Source organism: Pholcus phalangioides, unplaced genomic scaffold (assembly GCF_987345545.1).
Source record: "Pholcus phalangioides strain wild (caught in Gottingen) unplaced genomic scaffold, Ppha-v1.0 ptg000007l_1, whole genome shotgun sequence".
Taxonomy (NCBI): domain Eukaryota; kingdom Metazoa; phylum Arthropoda; class Arachnida; order Araneae; family Pholcidae; genus Pholcus; species Pholcus phalangioides.
Window position 1 is genome coordinate 50,277,137 of NW_028301600.1, and position 19,081 is coordinate 50,296,217.

Consider the following 19,081-nt stretch of genomic DNA (forward strand, 5'->3'; position numbering starts at 1 on the left):
TTATCTAGTGAATAAAACTTTTGATTAATTACAAAAGTTATTGACAAATACTTGTTTTGAAATTTTATTTATGTAGTTTGGTACCAAAAATTGTTTGAACTTGAAAAAAATCCAAGTGGGTCATGCAATGAATTGTAAATTTTTTGGTTGATTTTTTATGGAATGAGCTATATGGTCAAGTTTACCATACAAATATGCATTTTTTATGTCTAAATGTCGATGAATCCAACCCTTCGAAATAATTGAAATGGTCATGAATAATCTAACTAATGTGAAATTCACTACCGGTGAATAAACATAGAAATAATCAATGCCTTCGACTTGTCGAAAACCTTGTGCCACTAGTCGTGCTTTATAACGTTTTATGTTACCGAATTCGTCCTTTTTGATTGTGTACACACATTTGTTTCCCAAAATTTTTAGATCGCCAGGTTTTGGGACTAGATTGTATACATCCCGCGATTTTAGTGCTTCGATCTCATCTTTCATGGCGTTTTCCCACTCGTCCTTCTGTGATGAATTTCTTGCTTCAAAGTAGGAATTAGGGATTTTTATGTTGACACAGTGAGCTTCGATGTTTGTATCCGATTCATTCGATGTGTCATCATAAACATCATTTTCTCGCTGTGTATCCCCTTTGAAATCAAAATCATCTAAGTTTATGCTGATCCCTTTTTGTTCACAATATTTTTGTACATCGTTTTTACTTCTGAGTCGGATATTTTCTTCAGGATAGTAATAGACATCCTTCCTGCCCACTGTATCGGCCTTTTTTCTTGTTTTTACAACCCTTTTCCATTGCACGTTCTTGTCATATTGCATTTTCTGATTTTCTATGTCCTCTTCAGAATCTCCCATTTCTACTTCTGAATTATTATGAAAGTTAATCAAAGGATTTTCACGACATTTTTGAGACTCTTTGAATTTCTTTACCCATAGTAAATTCATTGAATTTTACAAGCTTCGTTTCAATAACCTTGTCAGTTTTCAAAATCCAAACTCTATATCCTTTTGTTTTTATTGCATAGCCAACCAATACTCCCTTTTCCGCTTTGCTAATTAGCTTGTCTCAATACCTTTTAGGAATGAAGACGTAAGCCAAACTTCCTATGACTTTCAAATGTTTGATGGAAAATTTTCTGCCACTGAAAACGTTTAAGGGTGCTTTCCCTTTCAAAATTTTATGCAGGAATCTATTTTGTAAATAGTTCTGCGTATTTACTAGTTCAGCCCACATGTCTTTCAGTAATTTTCCTTAAAGCAACAAGGACCTGACTCGTTCCATGTGGGTTCGATTATATCGTTCCGCAATACCGTTCATTTCTGGAGAGTAGATATTAGTTCTTTCGCTTTTTATTCCATTCTCTCTCAAATATGTCTCGAAATATTTAGCCCAAAACTCTAACCCATTATCGGATCTAATCCGTTTGATTTTTTCCCCTGTTTGCCGTTCGATTTTAGCTTGATAGGATTTGAAACAGTTAAAACCTTCATTTTTGTGTTTCGCCGCCTGGCAGTCGAGTGGTTAGGGAACTAGCTTCTCACTGTGCAGGTCTGAGTTCGAATCCCGGTTCGGGCATGGATGTCTACTCACACTAACAAATTCCCTGGACGGATCATGCTGATCCCTTGGGAATACGTGAAGATCACATTATTTATTTAAAAAGGTGTATACAACTGCATACCGGGAAAAATCGTCAATTATAGTATAGAAATACACGGCTCCTCCTTTTGATAATATTGGGGCCGGTCCCCATAAATAAGTCCATGTGACATAATTCTAATATATCTGTAGTTTGGACTTCATTGACTCCTTCAAATGATGTGCATATTGCTTTAGACATCATACAGGTATCACAATTTTCTATTCTCTCGCGTAGTTTATCAAGTCTGTATACTAAGCCACTTTTTGAAAATTTACTTAATGCTTTAGCATTTAAATGTCCGAATCTGGTGTGCCATAACATCATGCCGTTTCTATCAAGCAAATGAGCTTCATGTTTAGTATTCGTGTTAATTACCTTTGTATTAACGACATAAAGCTTTCCAGATAAAGGAGCACTGAAAAATAACTTTCCATTTGCTTTGAAAACATCAATTTTTCTATCACCTAGGCAAGCTCTGTAACCCGCAATATCTATTAGTCTCCCGCTAATTAAATTTCAGCACATACCTGGAGCATACAAAACATTTTGCAATAAAAGTTCTACTTTACCTTTTGTCCCAGGTATCTTAATTTTAACATCGCCGGATCCAAGAACCTTTGTCGTTCTACCGACGTACATAGACATCGTTTCAGATGGCATGAATTTTATTCCCATGAATTTGCTTCGAAGTGCTGCCACTTTTGCTCGTGTTTTCAGTTCATAGGCTATCGTACTCTAACAAAAGCACTTCGCATACTCTCGCTGATGTAAACTCTCCATCTGGAAGTGATACAAATGCATCACCACAATGTCATATGCCTGCGATAGATGGGCTAGAAGTTGAAATGCCACTTCATCATCGGGCACTTTTCGTCTGGCTAGTTCCAAATCGTTGACAGGTCTGAAAATTCTGCCGATGTACATAGACATCGTTTCAGATGGCATGAATTTTATTCCCATGAATTCGCTTCGAAGTGCTGCCACTCTTGCTCATGTTTTCAGTTCATAGGCTTGCTCTATATCTTTCCAAACCTTTCTCGGATCTGTGGTTTCTAATAAGAGGTTTTTAGTTAATCCTCTATGCTCAGGCATATGACGGAGAGCAATTTATCCCTCTTTGCCTTGAATGTGATATTTCTTTCCGTGTAGCTTCTGATGAAGGCTCAGGTTCAGAACCATCCAAAAACCAAACTCCATGGTTCATCAGCAACATCTTTGTGTTGAATTTCCAATGATGATGATTGTCCTTATTCAACTTCGAATAAGCAAAGATGCTACCATCCGACGTCATTTTCAAAATTTTTCAAGTCCCTAATTTCAACAACTCAGTCAAAAACGGCTCCATAACTCTTGTTTGAAGCAGAGCGTGCCGACTGAGCTGAAGAAAGAAAAACTACAATCAGAAGTTCATTTTTGAACTTTTATTCCGTAAAAGTTGTAAAAAAAAACAAGATCATTTACGTTCATCAAAAATACGGCCGGCAATCAAAAAGGGAGAGACAAATTGAATCCCGACATACATACATGTGGAAAAAAACAGACATCTCACCTCTAGAGAAAAAAACAGTCGATATATCTGTGCTCCCATGAGAGTGAGAGCACGCCGCCGCCGATTTGCATACAACTTTGGAACAACAGGTTCCCGCATGTGCATGGAGAGAGAAAAAAAGAAACAATCCAACAGTTTTCATCTGCTTCTTTTGCCATTCACAAAAGCCTCCAAGCTGAGTCGTCTTTAGGGTATCATGGGCCCCGGGCCAAGTTTTTTTTCTGAGACCCAACGAGATAAATTCTAGAAAATTTCAACCAAATCTCATTTTTGTAAGGCCCCTCTTTTCCCTGGGCCGTGTCCGGGTGGGCTCATGCATTGAGACGGCACTGCCTCCAATACATACCCATATTCCCTTTTTGGGCCGTCTTTGGTATTAAAGGGTTAAGTATTCGATTATATTAAGCCCTTATTGCTATTTAAATGAAAACAATAAAACTTTAATTTTTCTTTTAATGATGCTATTTTCACTGCACATGCATCTCAACATGCCAGAAAGTTTCATTGGCTGTGTCATCCACAAGGCTGCATTTGGAAGTGTATTTGGAAAAGAAACCATTACAGTACAGTATAGTTGGTCTGGTCAGGGCCTTCATGATTTTTTTCCTTGTTACCAAGCCTGCTCTAACCAGTATTGAGAGAACTGTGACGTCACAAACAAGATCTGACCTTACGAGACTGCAGGAAGAAAGGAGCCATATTCACGCGCTTTGAAAGGAACCATGTTGATGAGTTGGAAGTTTTGCATGTGCTTTTCAAGTAGTTCACTGAAATTTACTTTATCCACCATATAAAAACTCCATTGTCGACTAGAGTTTCCATCGAACCGGTAAGTAATATTTTTGTGCGATTTTCATTTTTTTATAACTTGTTTATATATTTATATAAAAGACTTAAACTTACTTAGCTATCAAATATACCCTTTGCATATACAAAATAGCTCCAATCTTACATTAAAATAAAGACTCGTTTGTTGCACCCAAAATCTAATGAAATTAAAAAAATGCTTTCTATTTCAAAGTTCAATTATTCAAAATAAACATTGATCTAAAAATTCTTCAATCACAATATATATACAGTAGACTCTCGGTAACTCAACGCCCCAAAAGTATCGACAAACATGTTGACTTAAACGAATGTCAAGTTAGCCGGGTTTCACCCTAAATTTTTGTCCGATTGTTTTTGTGGACATAATTATATATATTCTAACAATTGTATGAAATAAAATGTTAATTCTTGTTAATTTTAATTCTGAGTTGTTTCAGAATAGAATCAAAACAATTTAAAAAAAAATTTTACAAAATATTAATAACATAACAAAAATATTACATAAAATTACATAACAAAAATATTATAAAAAAAATTTACCTCATGAAAAATAATCGTACATTTGCTTGTTTTTCTTTTCGAAGAGGAAAACAAAAATTTTTCTACACTATTTAGTTTATACCGTGATTGTTCGGCTTTTTCCTGACTGTGTAGGAAGTGACGTATCACATCTAGAGTTTTTAGTACATCATGGAGAAATGGTGCAGATAATTTTTCATCTGAACTTTCTGTGTGTGATTCTATTTCTTCGAAACATGAAGCACTTGCTTTGGGTAATTGATTCTAGAATATCGTCGTCTGCTAAAAGTCCTGAAGTTACAAGATGAGAGTCAATACTCACAAATTCATCCTCTATAAAATCATCTGTAGCGTTATTTATGCTTTCTTCACACTTAATCTGGGAGGAATCTTCGGAGAAATAATCGTTCTCCAAAGACTCGGAACGAAAACCAACATGACGGAAGCAGTTCCGAATCGTGCCACTTGAGCCTGTGTTCTATGCAGAATCAATCATTTCAACTGCATGTAAAACAGAAATTTTTGTGTCCATTCTAACATCCACAAATTCACAAATTTTTTGTCTGTAATTTTCTGTAAAAAGTTTTCATACTTAGGATAATTCCTAATTTCCTTGATTGAGACTTTTTGCGAAATCTTTTGCTATCTCTTGAATTATTGATCCTGATAATGGGATTGAGTGAGATTGAGGGATTTGAACCACAAAAGAGTTGCTTCCTCTACATCGCTGAATTATTCTGATTTCTTATGTGTTTTCTGCTATGTTTATGAGAAGATTCAAATGCTGAAAAAAAATTTCCTTCATTTTTAGCAAATGTTGAAATCGGTTCCATGCAACTCCGTATTCTTTGGCGAGTTTACTCTGAGTTTTTCCAGATTCTAGTTTTTTGAAAATTTCAACTTTTGATTTTAAAGTTAAAGTATGAAGCTTGTGTGGAGCCATTGCATTCACGGCTGTCGATACTCACAAAAGATAACCAAATGACATATTCAGCATCTATATAACCAGGCTTTAGCTCTGTTTCTTTTACTCCTTTTCCAAGAAATCGTAAAACCAAGTTCCGCCAAAAACATTCTTCGCAACAGACAATATCAAAACTCACAATAGATAAGATTTTTATACCTATTGGATGTTGAAATTGTCAACATCCAATAGGGATCACACCACACTTTAGGGATCATTCACACTTCTTTTGGCCATGAAAAGAATGAAAGACCTGTCCTGGAAACTCCACTAAAATGATAGGCCGGCCAAAAGGCTTCAAACATTCATTCTTCACATGCACGCGCCCCCTCCTCCTCCTCCCCCCCCCCCACCCATAGCGCAAAAAAGAGACCCATCATATATAACAAAGCAGCAAAGGATTATCTAAGTACCCACGAACAACGTCAAAAAATTCTTAGAATGGTAAAACACGGGCAATTGTAAAAACCAGTCGTAGTCGACTTAAGTGGAGTTAAGCCAAACATGTGTTGAGTTAGAGAGTTTCCCCTTCATTGAAATTAGTATTGGGCCAACCAAGGGAATAATAGATGCCGAGTTATCCACGTGTCAAGTTACCGAGAGTCTACTGTACATATATACACAAATATATATTTAGCCTGCACTCTGAATTTAAGTTCTTTCGGCAAACTTATAATTAATCACCTCCAGTAAAAATAGTTGTGAATCCATTTTGCAAAGAATGAGGAATTTAAAGTGTACAAAAAAAAATTGCCAACTACTAATAAAATTTTCTCCCAGTAATATTTTGTTAATCGGTAAATAAAATTTATTTTGATGGATATAATTTTATTTATTCTCCTGTATTTATCATAGCAAAGTTTCCTTATTTTCCTTCTCAATGTGTAAACCGCATCTTTCATTTTTGAAGATGTTTTTCTAATAATTATAATAATAAAATGATTTATTCATTTAGGCTGGATCCCTAGAATTTTCACAGATAATTACATTATAAATAAGTAGGCCTACATAGTTTCAAAGCAACATCGGAAGAGAGCAAGGAAAAAAAAAAACCAAAAAAAGTTTTAAAAAAAATTAAACATTTTATCATTTTTGAGTATGTTTTTTTAAGAATTACAAATAGTTATAATTAATAATAATATAATAATAATAATAATTTGTGTTTGTTAAACATACTTAAAAAGTTTATTTGTCATTTTTCAGAAATGGGATGCAAATTTTGTGCTCCTAGATGCATTTCGAATTATGATTCACTAGACCAATACACAAGTGTGTTCAATTTTTCCTTCTGATCGTGAGAGGAGGAAGTTATGGACAAGATCACTGAAACTAGCTGATTTTGCCCCCAGCAAAATAGCAGTTTTATTCATAAAGCATTATGAAAAACGTTTCATTCTTAGTGAGGACAGAGTGAAGCGTAGTATTTGAACAGAGCTGGTAGTTCCAAGAAAAAAAAGTTACTCTAAGGCTGGTATTACACTATAGAAGTTTTCTAAAAGTCCTTTTATAAAACTTGAAAAATTCAACTAATAAGATTATCGGTTGCATTTGCTCGAATGTAACCTATGAGCTTTATTGGTTGAATTTTTTGAGTTTTATGAAAGGGATTTTATCAAACTTTTATAGTGTAATACCAGCCTAACATCAGAAGCATATCTTATGAAGTTTGAAAATGTGGTGAGTTATTTTTCGAATCCTCTGCCTCCCCAGCAAAATGATCCAAGTGAGCGAATTGAACGAGCTAGAGAAAGAGAGGAGCAGGAGTTCAAACTGTGGTGTTCAAATGATACGGATGTTCGAAGGTCTCACTTCACAATGTGTAGATAAGCTGCAACCAGACTGGCTGCGAGTCATCCGTGGTGAGTTTGTGGTGTTCTTCAAACCTTGGAATTTCTGAACACACAAATCCCACTACAGCAACTATTAAAACGTTTATGATAAATTCATTGCTATCTAAATATAAAGACGTAGTTGCATTATTTCATGTTTGCAAGCTCACTGCAGATCCGTTGCATATTTATACAAATCGTGTTCTGTCTATATTGAATGAATGTGGATTCACTGTGTGTTATCATTGATATCTGATAATAACTCAGTCATCAGAAATATGTTCAAAATAATGTGTGGTGGGGAGACAAAACCATTTATTCGTAACCCTTTCCATCCAGATAAAAAATTGTTTTTTCTGTTTGACAGTGTTCACTTGATAAAAGCTATTAGAAACAATTAGCTGAATCTAAAAAAATTGGACCAAATTTTCATATTTGCTTGTCCTGATGGTGAGCAAATTCTGCATTCAAAACTAAAGGACTTTAAGGATATTTATGAAAAAGAGAAATGCTTAGTTGCAAAAACAGCTCCAAAACTTTCACATAAGGTATTTTTCTCTCACTCAATTGACAAGCAGGAATGTAAAGTACACATTTTTTAGATTTGTTTGATGATAACAACTGTGTTGTGTTAAAAGTATACAAAAATTTTAATGATAACACAATGAATACCAAATTGTTCATATATTATGTTTCCAAGTGGTGGAAAATAATTAATGTAAAACATACTAATGATGAGATGTCGTACCCCATTAAATCAGTAAACGATAAAAATCTAACCTTCTTAATAGCGTTATAAATTCACGGTTGAAAGGTAGTATGAATTGTCTGCTTTGAAAGCTGTGAAGAAGAAAAAGCCGGGTATTCCCGGAAGAGGTTGCATTCTATCAAAAGAAACATTTTTTGCACTCCAGTTGACAACTGAAAGTTTAATTGAAGTTGTCAAATATGTTTTTGACACCTTGGGTTGTTCATATATATTGCTAGGGAAATTTCAGACTGACAGTCTTGAAGCATGTTTTGGTCAATATCACCAGATGAGTGGAGGGAATTACATTGTTTCTTGTTTGCAGATAATGGAGGTCGGAAAAAAAAAATTGAGGATTCTGAGTATGATTAGCTTGCACTCAGAGAAAAAGGGAGATTTTAAATTGAAGAACTCAATTGTTCAGAACGCGATAACCATATGAAAGGCTTAGACATACAAGAATTTTTTTTAAATGTATTTTTAACACTGATGATGATGAAATTTCAGACGATACAATGTCCATTCTAATTTTTATCGCTGGTTACATAGCCTTCAAGGTATCGCATCATTTAAAATGTGAGCAGTGCACATCTATTTAAATTAAAGAATAAACTGGAGTTGCAATGTGTGTGCGTGCTGATGATGTCTTTAAATATTTATTGTTGACGACAGAGGTCAACTTAAATGGTCTCAGAAATTACTAGTACACGTCGTGGTATTCTCTTTCCAATTGTTTCAAAAACTTATTGGTAAAAATTATGAAAATACATTTTTGTGAATTTTTCTGAACAAAAGAAAAATCTGCTAATTTAACTAACGACAAAAAATAGAAATAATGGGATCAATTTTGCTACACAGTGCAGTTGTGGTAGTACTCGTTATAGTGTTATTGAAGAGTGTTTGTGTGTGTGTAATTACAGATATTCTTATGAATAACTACACAAAAGCCAAAAATGACAGCAGACAAGCTAACTAACAGAGAGCAAAAGAAAATTATCTATACTTCCCAATTCATGAAATGTTCACTCATATATGTTATATGCTATTTAATGACCATATTCTAAATATTCTTTAATAGTGATAATCCTGGTTGACCAGAAATCATTTATTGCATATACTAAATTTCTTTTTTGAAATGAATTTTGGCTGTTCTCAGGGCAATGTTCTCAGTCACTCTGAAGATCATGAAGTGTCTGTTTTTATGTAATTTTTGTAAATAAATTTTTTTTATTCCTGTATTTTTTGTGTTAAAATTTATTTCCCTTTATTTTGTGTTAAAAATTTATTTTGAATGTGGCATTTATATGAATCTTTGGATTACAGATTTAATTGGTCGGTCATTAGTAGGAACTAAATTTAGAAAAATTGATTTAAGTGGTTCTCAAAATTGAACCTCAAATTCATAATTTATTTCACAATTTAAAAAAATTGAAAATTCTAAAAGTTAAATTGACATTTTGATAAAGATGGAAATTAGCAAATATTAAATATTTGCTTTGACGTTTTTTTTGACAGGCTTTTACAAGGTGTTAAAAATTGTGATTTGAATGTTCTATGTTTGTGCACTTGGTATTTTTACTTTTGAACAGATGAAGTGAAATGACAGTCAGATCCCTTGTGTGACGTAACAAACCCTTGAAGCAGGCCCAGTAGGAGGCCCCGCTCTGGTACAAAAATTCAAATATGCATTCATACCTAATTTGATCTTTCCACCCAGGGGTGGTTCTACCTCACCTGCCTTCTAGGTGCAAAACCTCATGTGCTATCCCTAAAGACAACCCTGGTGGGACGAGGCTGATTCTGGGATGCTCATGGTTTTTTACCCGTCTGAAGCCACATTCCGTTGTCTAACCTGCAAAACGTACTTCACTATACATCCTGCTTTTAAAGAAATTGTCCTGTTTTTCTTTTATCCACAATTATTTCACCATTCTCAATAATGCCAGATAACTTTTTCCACATTACAGCTTTTATTGATGAGCCATCATATTTTCCTTCCTTTTAGGATTGAATTTTTTAATTCTTCTAATTTTTTTTAATACAGTTGAACCTTCTTAATGCCGACTTACCTACTCCAAGCTTTCCCAGGATGAAAACTGGGGAAGTGTGGAAAGTTTCTTTTGCTCCAGGCCCTGGATAAGTGAAAACCCAAATTCTTTCTTACCCTTTATTTGACTACTCCCAAAAAAATTACTGGGTGTTTACAGGGGGTCTTAGCTGTCTATAAGCAAGGGTGGCAAGTGCAGTGGGCGGTAAATTTTAGGAATGAGTGGGTCAAGAAAGTTAGTAAAATAGGAGAAGGTCAGCTAAATTTGTACAGCCCCAGGTTGTCCAAAACTACAAATCCACCTCTACCTAGAGAGTAAGAGACTAGGTCAGTGAGTGACCAAAACAGTATAGTATACAAGCATGTGAGTGACCAAAAGAGTAATTTGGAGACAAGGGTGGATGGGGCAATAGGGTTATAGCTTAAGGTAGTGAACTGGAGGAATAAGTGGATAAGAAAATTAGACTACAATTATTATGATTATTATTAGACTAGAAGGGCACCAAAATTTGTGTATCCTACAAGTGGCAATGCCATATATCGTGGTTTATTTTTCAAAAAGGTCTCTTTGCATTCTCCTTAAGTCATTCTTGAGTCATTCATTCTTTTGCAAGGCTTAGTTCATCCTGGATTGGAGTATGCTGTAAAGTTTTGGAGACCATACCTACAAAGGGAAATAGACTTAATTGAAGGGGTGCAGAGAAGAGCTTAGCATGTCCTTGTTGGATATGATCGAAGTGTTCGAAATTTTCAACTGGATGGATACGATGGACCATGGATTAGCTGTCAATCAACTGCTTTGACAAGGGAACACCAGTATTGATTGGTAAACACCCAAGAGGTACCGTGGTAAGATGCTCGTCTTTTCCACTATGAAGATTACCATCAAGGTCCATGGATTCGAATCCGGCCATAGAACATTAGAAGCAAGTTCTTTACCTATTAAACCTGGGGCAGCCACCGATGGATGGAGCATTCGTTTCCCACCCATATATGACCGGAGTTGGTGTGCGGTAAAAGTAGTATTGATTGGTAAGGGACAATTCTAGGTTGTGTCACAGGGAATTTTTCTCTAATAGGGTTGTTGATAAATGAAATAGCTTACCCCCAGGAGTAGTATTTTCCAACACAATTGACACATTTAAAAAGAAATACGATAAACATGGAGTAAATCGAGAAGCCATTCATACTTAGAATATATAAGACTACCATAAATATTTTTTATGGGCATTGTACAATATTTTATCATGTATATATAGTTTCTAGTTTTTATAATTACATTTTTAATTGGGTTGCTGTATGACATGCATATCTGTTATGGGCACCTTTTTCTCAGCCACCTCATGGGCCTGTTGTGGCCTTGCATTTGTATCCAGTTCTGGGTGGGGGGAACCAAACTGCACACTTGCCTTGTGTGATAAAGTCCATTCTTGTTTCTGGTATTACAGCCCCAGACCCTGCCAATTCCCTCAAGTTTTCTCATCATTATCATTGTCAAGGTATGACTCAAGAGTGACATCGTGTAGTATCATGAATTTTTAGTATTCCAAAATTTCAAAAATTTATGTTCCTGAATAAAAAGCTTAGGCTGGCGCCCCTTATGATCTGTTGCCCGAGTGCACAGCACCCCTTGTACCCTTACTTAAGCTGCCCCTGTTTCCCTCGCACTCTCTGAGATATGAGCTTTTAAACTTGCTTGTAACCTGCTTTTCTCGACGGTATAGTACAGCCGGTCTTTCACATGAACTTGCTATTTACATGAATGAGGGAAGGGCAAGGGCGTAGCCGGGGGGGGGGACTTGGGGGTCTGATCCCCCCCCCCCCCCCCCCGAAATGTGAGAAAATGACCGAAAAAAGGGAAAAAGATGGCCAAATCTATTGTTCTGTCACTTTGGTTTCCCCCCCCCCCCCCGAACGAAATTTCTGGCTACGCCCCTGGGGAAGGAGGTATCATTTCTTCGGATCTATTCTTAGATACTCTTGATTTTCACTTGCATTGTGTAATTTCTGAGCTACAAGTGTTTAAATATTACCCCATTTTCACAAAAGTACAATACAGCTAACTGGTACCTAAACCAGGGCTTGCGTGTGTGTGACAAATCCCAGGTCACCATGGTACTGAAAAATTTGTATTGTCAACTGAAATTTTCTATGTGTGTGACTAGTATATCAGAGTCTTAGGACAACACAATTTTTTTTATAAATTTACAGTAGTGTGTGAAAATGGGGAGGAATCATTAAACAGGGTTACCATGTCCGAGGAAAGTTGAAAAAAAAGTTTTTGGATTGTTTTTCTCAAAAAAAAAACAGCTTAGCTCCTAGGAATCTTGGCTTACTCACAAATTAATATAATTTTTTTATTTACCAAGCTCTGACTTAAATGTAAAAATGTGTTCACATTAATGTGTTTTTCTTGGATTTTTCTTAACAAGACCTATTCATAGCCATCGCAAATTCTTATATCTGTATAAAATAGTTCTTGAGACATGAAAATTTAAAGAATAACAGATTTTCATGGCCTTATCCAACTTGACACGCAACTTTTTGAGTTTGCAGCCAGTTAAGTCAGGTACCCAATTTTAAAGTGGAAGGTGTAATTGAAGGAAAGAGATCACAACAGGGGAATATATACAGGGTGCATAGCAAACAGGGGTATGGCATTTTACTGGCGAACTGTTGATACTTTCAGTTAGAAAAGTTTCCAAGTTAAAAGTTACTCAGATACATCATTTATATTTCAAGGGGTTGTATAGTTATTAAAATAAAAAAATTTACTTTTTATACAGTTCTTGTGTGCCCAAAACCCAATTAGAAAGTTGTTGCCCAGTCTCGTCTGATGCCAACAAAAACAATTCCATGTTTTTAAGTGCAATATTCATCGAGATATAATTAAGATATAATTAAGTGCAATATTCATTCGAAAACAGAGGAAATTTGGGAAAAAACAGCATTAAATGTGGAAAAACTATTTTACCCACATTTTTTTTAACACACTTTTTTCCCCAACTTTCCTCCATTTTTCGAATTCAATATCTCCGTGAATATTGCACTTAGAAACTTGGAATTTCTTTCGTTGGCATCAAGAGAAACGGAAACAACTTCCTAATTTGGTTTTTTGGTACACAGGGACTGCATAAAAAGTTATTTTTTTTAAATTTTAATAAACCCTTGAAACATGAATGACATATCCGAATACTACACATTATTTGGAAACTTTTCTAATTGGAAGTGTACCTCTAGGATCAATGGTTCGCCATTAAAATGATGTACCCCCCTGTTTGCTATGCACCCTGCATATAATTTTGATTCTTCCAAAAAGGGAGATGGCAAAAGTTTATGCAGATAGAGAAAAATCATGAAAAATATGTTGATACAGCAATATGTCTCATATTTTTCTCTCAAAAGCAGTAATGTGTTTTTACAAGTTATAAGTGACTAGATCTTGAATAAGTATTTAATCTATTTATAAAAAAAATATTAGTTTGAGTAATTTTCATCAATTTCATTTTTTGATGTTCAGCATTTTGATTGAAACCAGAGTACTGGTTCTGTTAATTTGTTGAAACTATATTTTAAGCTATGCAAATTTGATAATTGTAGATTTAATTGCAAATAGTTATTTGTAAGTTTCAATAAACTGCATGTACACCCATTTGATAACATATATATTCATACTTATATGAGACAACCATAATTTCTTATGGGCAGAATATGTGTATTTATATATTTTATAATAATTATTGGTTTATATTGCTCTTATTGGATTGCTATATTTTTTATATAGTTTAGATATATATTTGAAAACCATATTTTTGTGGGCATCTTGTTCAGCTACCTTATTGGGCATTTTGTCTATTGTGGTATTTGTATTTGATTTTATAGCTATGAAAACATTAGAAACTGGTAGTACATATGTTCTATGAATATATATTTTTTCCTTTTCTCATAGTAAAATAACTGCCAAACATGTTTAATATAAATTTCTGTAATACAGACATTAAAGTTGCCTACTATACTAAATGAATAATTTTGTTTTCATTTTTACAAATCATTGCAGGTATTCACAAATATTCATCAACTAGCTCTAGGAAAATACAAGGAAAATCTGTACACTTCTAATCAAGCTCTCTCTGCCTTAAAAGATGATCTAAGATTGCCAATTTTACCAGATATTATTCGTCGTTTGACAGAGGAAAGAATGGAGGTGGAAAGGGATTGTTTCAAAACCTGTGAAGGTACTAATGAAAGTGCATTTCCTGAAAATGTTGCGTTTTCAGAATCTTCGAATAATGTGATACTGAAAGTTCCGTCCTTCAAAGCAGCAAAGCATACTATTCAATGTGGCAAAGCTACAGGAAGAGACACCCCTGCTCTGGATCTCACAGATTCACCAGGGACATCTAGTCAAGAACTCTCAGGGAGCAAGGGAATAGCAGTATCACTAAAAGATATTATCACAAAAAGTGTTTGCCAGCAAAAAGATTCTCGTGAATTTTCTGCTGAGGAGTCTGAAAAATATCTCCATTCATCTTGTGAAAAACATACAGATACTGAACCATGGGTCTCCTCTAGCAGCGTGAAAGTATGCAAAGAAGTTGGCTCATTAAACATAGTTGAAAGGCCAAAATCAGAAAAACGCACACGCCCAAAAAGAGGTAGATATCGAAATTATGATCGTGATAATTTAGCTAGAGCGGTGCATGCTGTCAGAAAAGGAGAAATGAGTGTTCACAGAGCAGGAACTCTCTTTGGTGTTCCACATTCCACTTTAGAGTATAAAGTTAAAGAAAGACATCTTCTACGTCCAAGAAAAAAAGATCTATTCCATAATTCAAATCATACTGATGTATCAGAAATGATGTCTGACTCTAAAATTAATTATGATATGCCTATTCATTCCAAAGACTTGAAAAACAACTGTAAGTTAAGTGGAAGTCATAATGGTCTGAAGATTCTTCCAACAGAAAATCACCGTCCATCTTTATGCTCATTCCCTTCTCATTTTTCATTGTGGCAGAGTTTACCATTATATACACCAGATTCTTCTGAGTTTGGTCCAAATAACTTTTTTGCATCTCATATGATGAGAAAGCTGCAAGAAAATGCTATTCTTCAGGAAGAACAAAAGAAAAATTCAGAATTGGGAATTCTTGAAAGCTTAATCAGGTCTACATTGGATAGACCCATGTCCTCTGCAAGTGGAGCTACTCATCCGAATTTCAGTAGTGATTCAGTTGGTGATTTAACAGAGTCTCATGGTGAAAAATGTCCTGTGGAATAAAATAGATTTGGTTGCATGATTCTAATTGTGGTATTCAAAGCAGTGCATTTTTGCACTCTAAACAGCTATCGGGCTTAATTGTAAAAGAATGGTATGGAAATGATTTTAAAGGAATGAGGTGCCTTTTAAATAGGGCAGATGATTATTATGGCCATAATTGTCCAGAAACAAAACCTAGTCTTTTACTACTGTGATCATAAATAAAATCTGAAAGTATAGTCATCTTAGGTAAAAACTTGTGAGATATGTTTGTGATGTTCATATGTATGTACATATCTTTCAAATTCGGTGTCTTGTGAAAAAATTATTGTATGTTTTTTCATCAAATTTATTATGAATCAGCTAATGTTCTCATAATTTAAATAGTATTAAAGTCCTGGTAATTGCATTGATCTTAATTCATGCACGAGATTTTTGTGTTTCTACAGCTATTTTATCAATATATGTTCAGATTTTTGTATTTTTCCATGGTTATTGTTTTTTAATCAGAATTTTGCCATAAATTATGAATTATCCCCTGAATTTTCAGGTAAATTCATTGTCAAAATAGTAGAATTTCAAAACTCTAAGGGAAATTTTTAGTGAAGTTAATGGAACTCTTAATGCATTTTAAAGTTATATTTTTGCAATATATATATGAATAAATTTGTTACCTCTATGTCTGATTATTTTTTCTTATTATTCTTGATGTTAGAAAATTAAAAAATTAACCTTGTTATATGCTTTTTTGTTAATGTGAGCTTTTGCTTTACTATAAATATTTTGATTCATTATTTTGTTCGTTACATTCCATTTGTTTTTGTTTTTTTTAGTGCAATTTCCATATTTTATATTTTAACAAAGAATAAATCTACTGCTTTATCTTGGTATTTTTGTTCTACTTGTGAAAGCCTGATATCATAACTCTTTGAAACAAATTATTTTAGTCAACTAGCTGTGATAAGTGCTAACTTGAGCTTGTGAAATAATGAGTGATTAAAAGCATGAAATGATATTATGGTGATTAATTTTGTACTTTCTACTATTGTATGTGTTTCTTTTTTAAATTCACTTTTCTGGAAAGCATTAATTCTATTATTTAGTGTATGGTAATTTTTCAAACTTTTCCCCATGTGTTTTAACAATAATGTTGATATGCTAAGAGAAACTCTGTGATGAGATAATGTGGTTTCACAGATTGCAAAAAAAGTGGAATTTGTTTCACAAGGTGTCAATGATTTTAATAGAAATATTTCCAGAAAAAATTTAAAAAATGTGGGAAAGAATAAAAATTATTTGTATACATATCTTATACATTGACTCAAAGTGAAGACCTCAAATTGATTACTTGAACTTGTTTGATTTGTATTTTGGTCTGAATATATTGTATTGTAAAAAAAACATTTTATTATTTCATATGTGAAATTCATTGAGATTAAATAAGAGGTTTTTTCACTGCCAATCTTGAAATTTTTAAATGATTTTAAATTGATAGTAAATAAAAATAGTATTAAGAAACAGGGATAAGAAAATCAAACTGGGTGGAGGGGGGTTATTACCTTTGTTTAAAATTTATCGCAGTTTTAACAATGCTGAAAGTCATGGATATGACAGCTTTAATTCTTTTATTACAGTATTAGTGGGGATACAGAGGGAGAAAATGAAAAAGTTGTTCAGAAGTAAAATGATTTATGCAATCATAAATTATAAAGTTATCTATGAGGATCTGAGTGCAAAAAATATCAGACAAGCAAATATACTGCAGTCATACTATATTTTAATGGTCCCTCTTATTTTTTTTATCTGCGTGGGCATATTTTTTATACGTGCAGTAAGGCATTATATGCACTAATAGTGTTTTTAGTGATTTTGTGTGTGCAGAAGCATTTTCACTGTGTCCAGCTTAGGCACACTTGGCAGCATTTTTTTTTTTTTTTTGCATTATCTTGTACAGCTTTATGAAAAAGTGTGTATTTATCCTTCATAGAGAGATTAAAAATATCCTCAGCTTTTTAAAACTATACTTTTAGAAATAATCTCAATGGAAACTGGAGAATGTTTTTTACCGTAGGACTGAAATTCAATCGGGGAAGAAAAAAAGAAGCACTGTTAACATATTTATTGTTTTTTCATTGTGTTAATTTTACAAAAATAATAAATAGAATGTTTAAGAGCAGAAACATTCTGTAAGAAAATCATGAAAATATGTGGATTATAGCGGTGGAATTGTATGTACCAAAGAGAAACATCTTTTACACAATAGAGCCACAACCATGTGTATCATGTATATTTCCTTAAAAGTGTGAGAGCTGTGTAAGGTTTCTGTTAATAGCTATGGTGGATCATACAGTAGCATGGAGCACTCATTGCTCATCGGGATATGTGATTCCTCTGAGATGTTCTTTCAGCTTTGTAAATAAATTCTGATCATGTTAACTCAGGTGAGTGCAGTAACCCGGATTGATACAGTACCAAAAGATGTTCAGTGGTGTTGAGAGTTTGATTCTCGATTAGCCTTTGTCAGAATCTTTTTTGGCACAGAAGTTCAATATAAATTCCCCTCCCCCCTCTACAAAAGCTTGCTGCTACTGCAGGAAGTTCCCCAATTGAGAGTTAGTGCATCAATCTTACAGCAAAAATATGAAAGAAAAAATTATTGAATGCAGTTGTCACAATACGCCATAAACTGTAGATTCTGGTCTAAGTAAGTCATGCCATTGTGCAGAAAATTATCATGGTGGGGGAAAAAGTTAATGATGGGCTCCAGTCAATGAGAAGGGTATTCCAAGACCTCTGAGAGACATTTTCTGAATACTTAATATTTGTGCATTTATAAGCAATAGGCAAGTGGGTACAAGTACTGCACAAAAAATATAGCCACTCATGTTTTATGGTCAATCACAATGGGTATATGAAAGTTCCAGTAGCATTTCTTTGCTGTTTATCCATGTCATACAACGTGACTTAGGGCTATGTAAACTGTAAACTTCTCTCAGATGTTCTTTTGATCTGAACTAGTAACTCTGTTGAATTCAATCCACACTGATGATATCTGGTGCCCTTTTTGTTTTTCAAAATCATCTGTGCTTCCTTATATCTTAACTGCAATGTTGCAATGACTCCAGTTAGAATCTTTTTTTTCAACTGCAGAGCTGTATCATTCATTTAGGATGATGCAGTTAATTATGTAGGAAAACTATAGTAATGAAAAAATTGATAAAATAAAGTGAATAAAGTTCATATATATATATGTTTTATACAATCATTTTCTTTTCTTTTTTTAAAATTTCACTTGTGGTTTTTGCAGCAAAGCATCTATTACAATGTTATATATGCTTTGCTCTTTTCTTTTCTCTGTTTATTTCAATTTTACACTTCTGGTCATCATAATGAAAATCTATGAAAGACGAGATATTGTTATATATATTTAACTATATATTTATATATATTTGTGCAATAAATATAGTTATATATATTTACTATATTTATTGCACAAATTAAGTAAGGAACAGTGCTGAAATGATTGGAATATGCACCCTATTTGACTTGTGGAACATGTAAAAATATCATTATGTGTGGCAGCTATGACAATAACTGCAGTTATATGTCATGAAAAAAAAGAAAGAAAAAAGAGGCTTCAGATGTGTGTTTGGAGTACGTCCAACCATGATGCTTCTGCACAATGACTAAG

General features: G+C 33.9%; 1 protein-coding gene and 1 long non-coding RNA gene across 2 annotated transcripts in view; both read left to right on the plus strand.

The window, feature by feature from the left end:
- The window catches only part of Eip93F (Ecdysone-induced protein 93F), a 39,504-nt gene extending 21,210 nt beyond the window's left edge, over positions 1 to 18,294 (plus strand). The window contains exon 7 of the mRNA XM_089233442.1: positions 14,188 to 18,294. Within this exon, the coding sequence (XP_089089568.1) occupies positions 14,188 to 15,411 (1,224 nt within the window). The 3' untranslated portion in view covers positions 15,412 to 18,294. The remainder of the gene's footprint in view (positions 1 to 14,187) is intronic.
- On the plus strand, positions 7 to 9,321 carry LOC149085438 (uncharacterized). Its single transcript, XR_016192847.1, has 2 exons — positions 7 to 4,024; positions 6,710 to 9,321. It is a non-coding gene; the product is annotated as an uncharacterized LOC149085438 (long non-coding RNA).
- Positions 18,295 to 19,081: the final 787 nt, after the last annotated feature.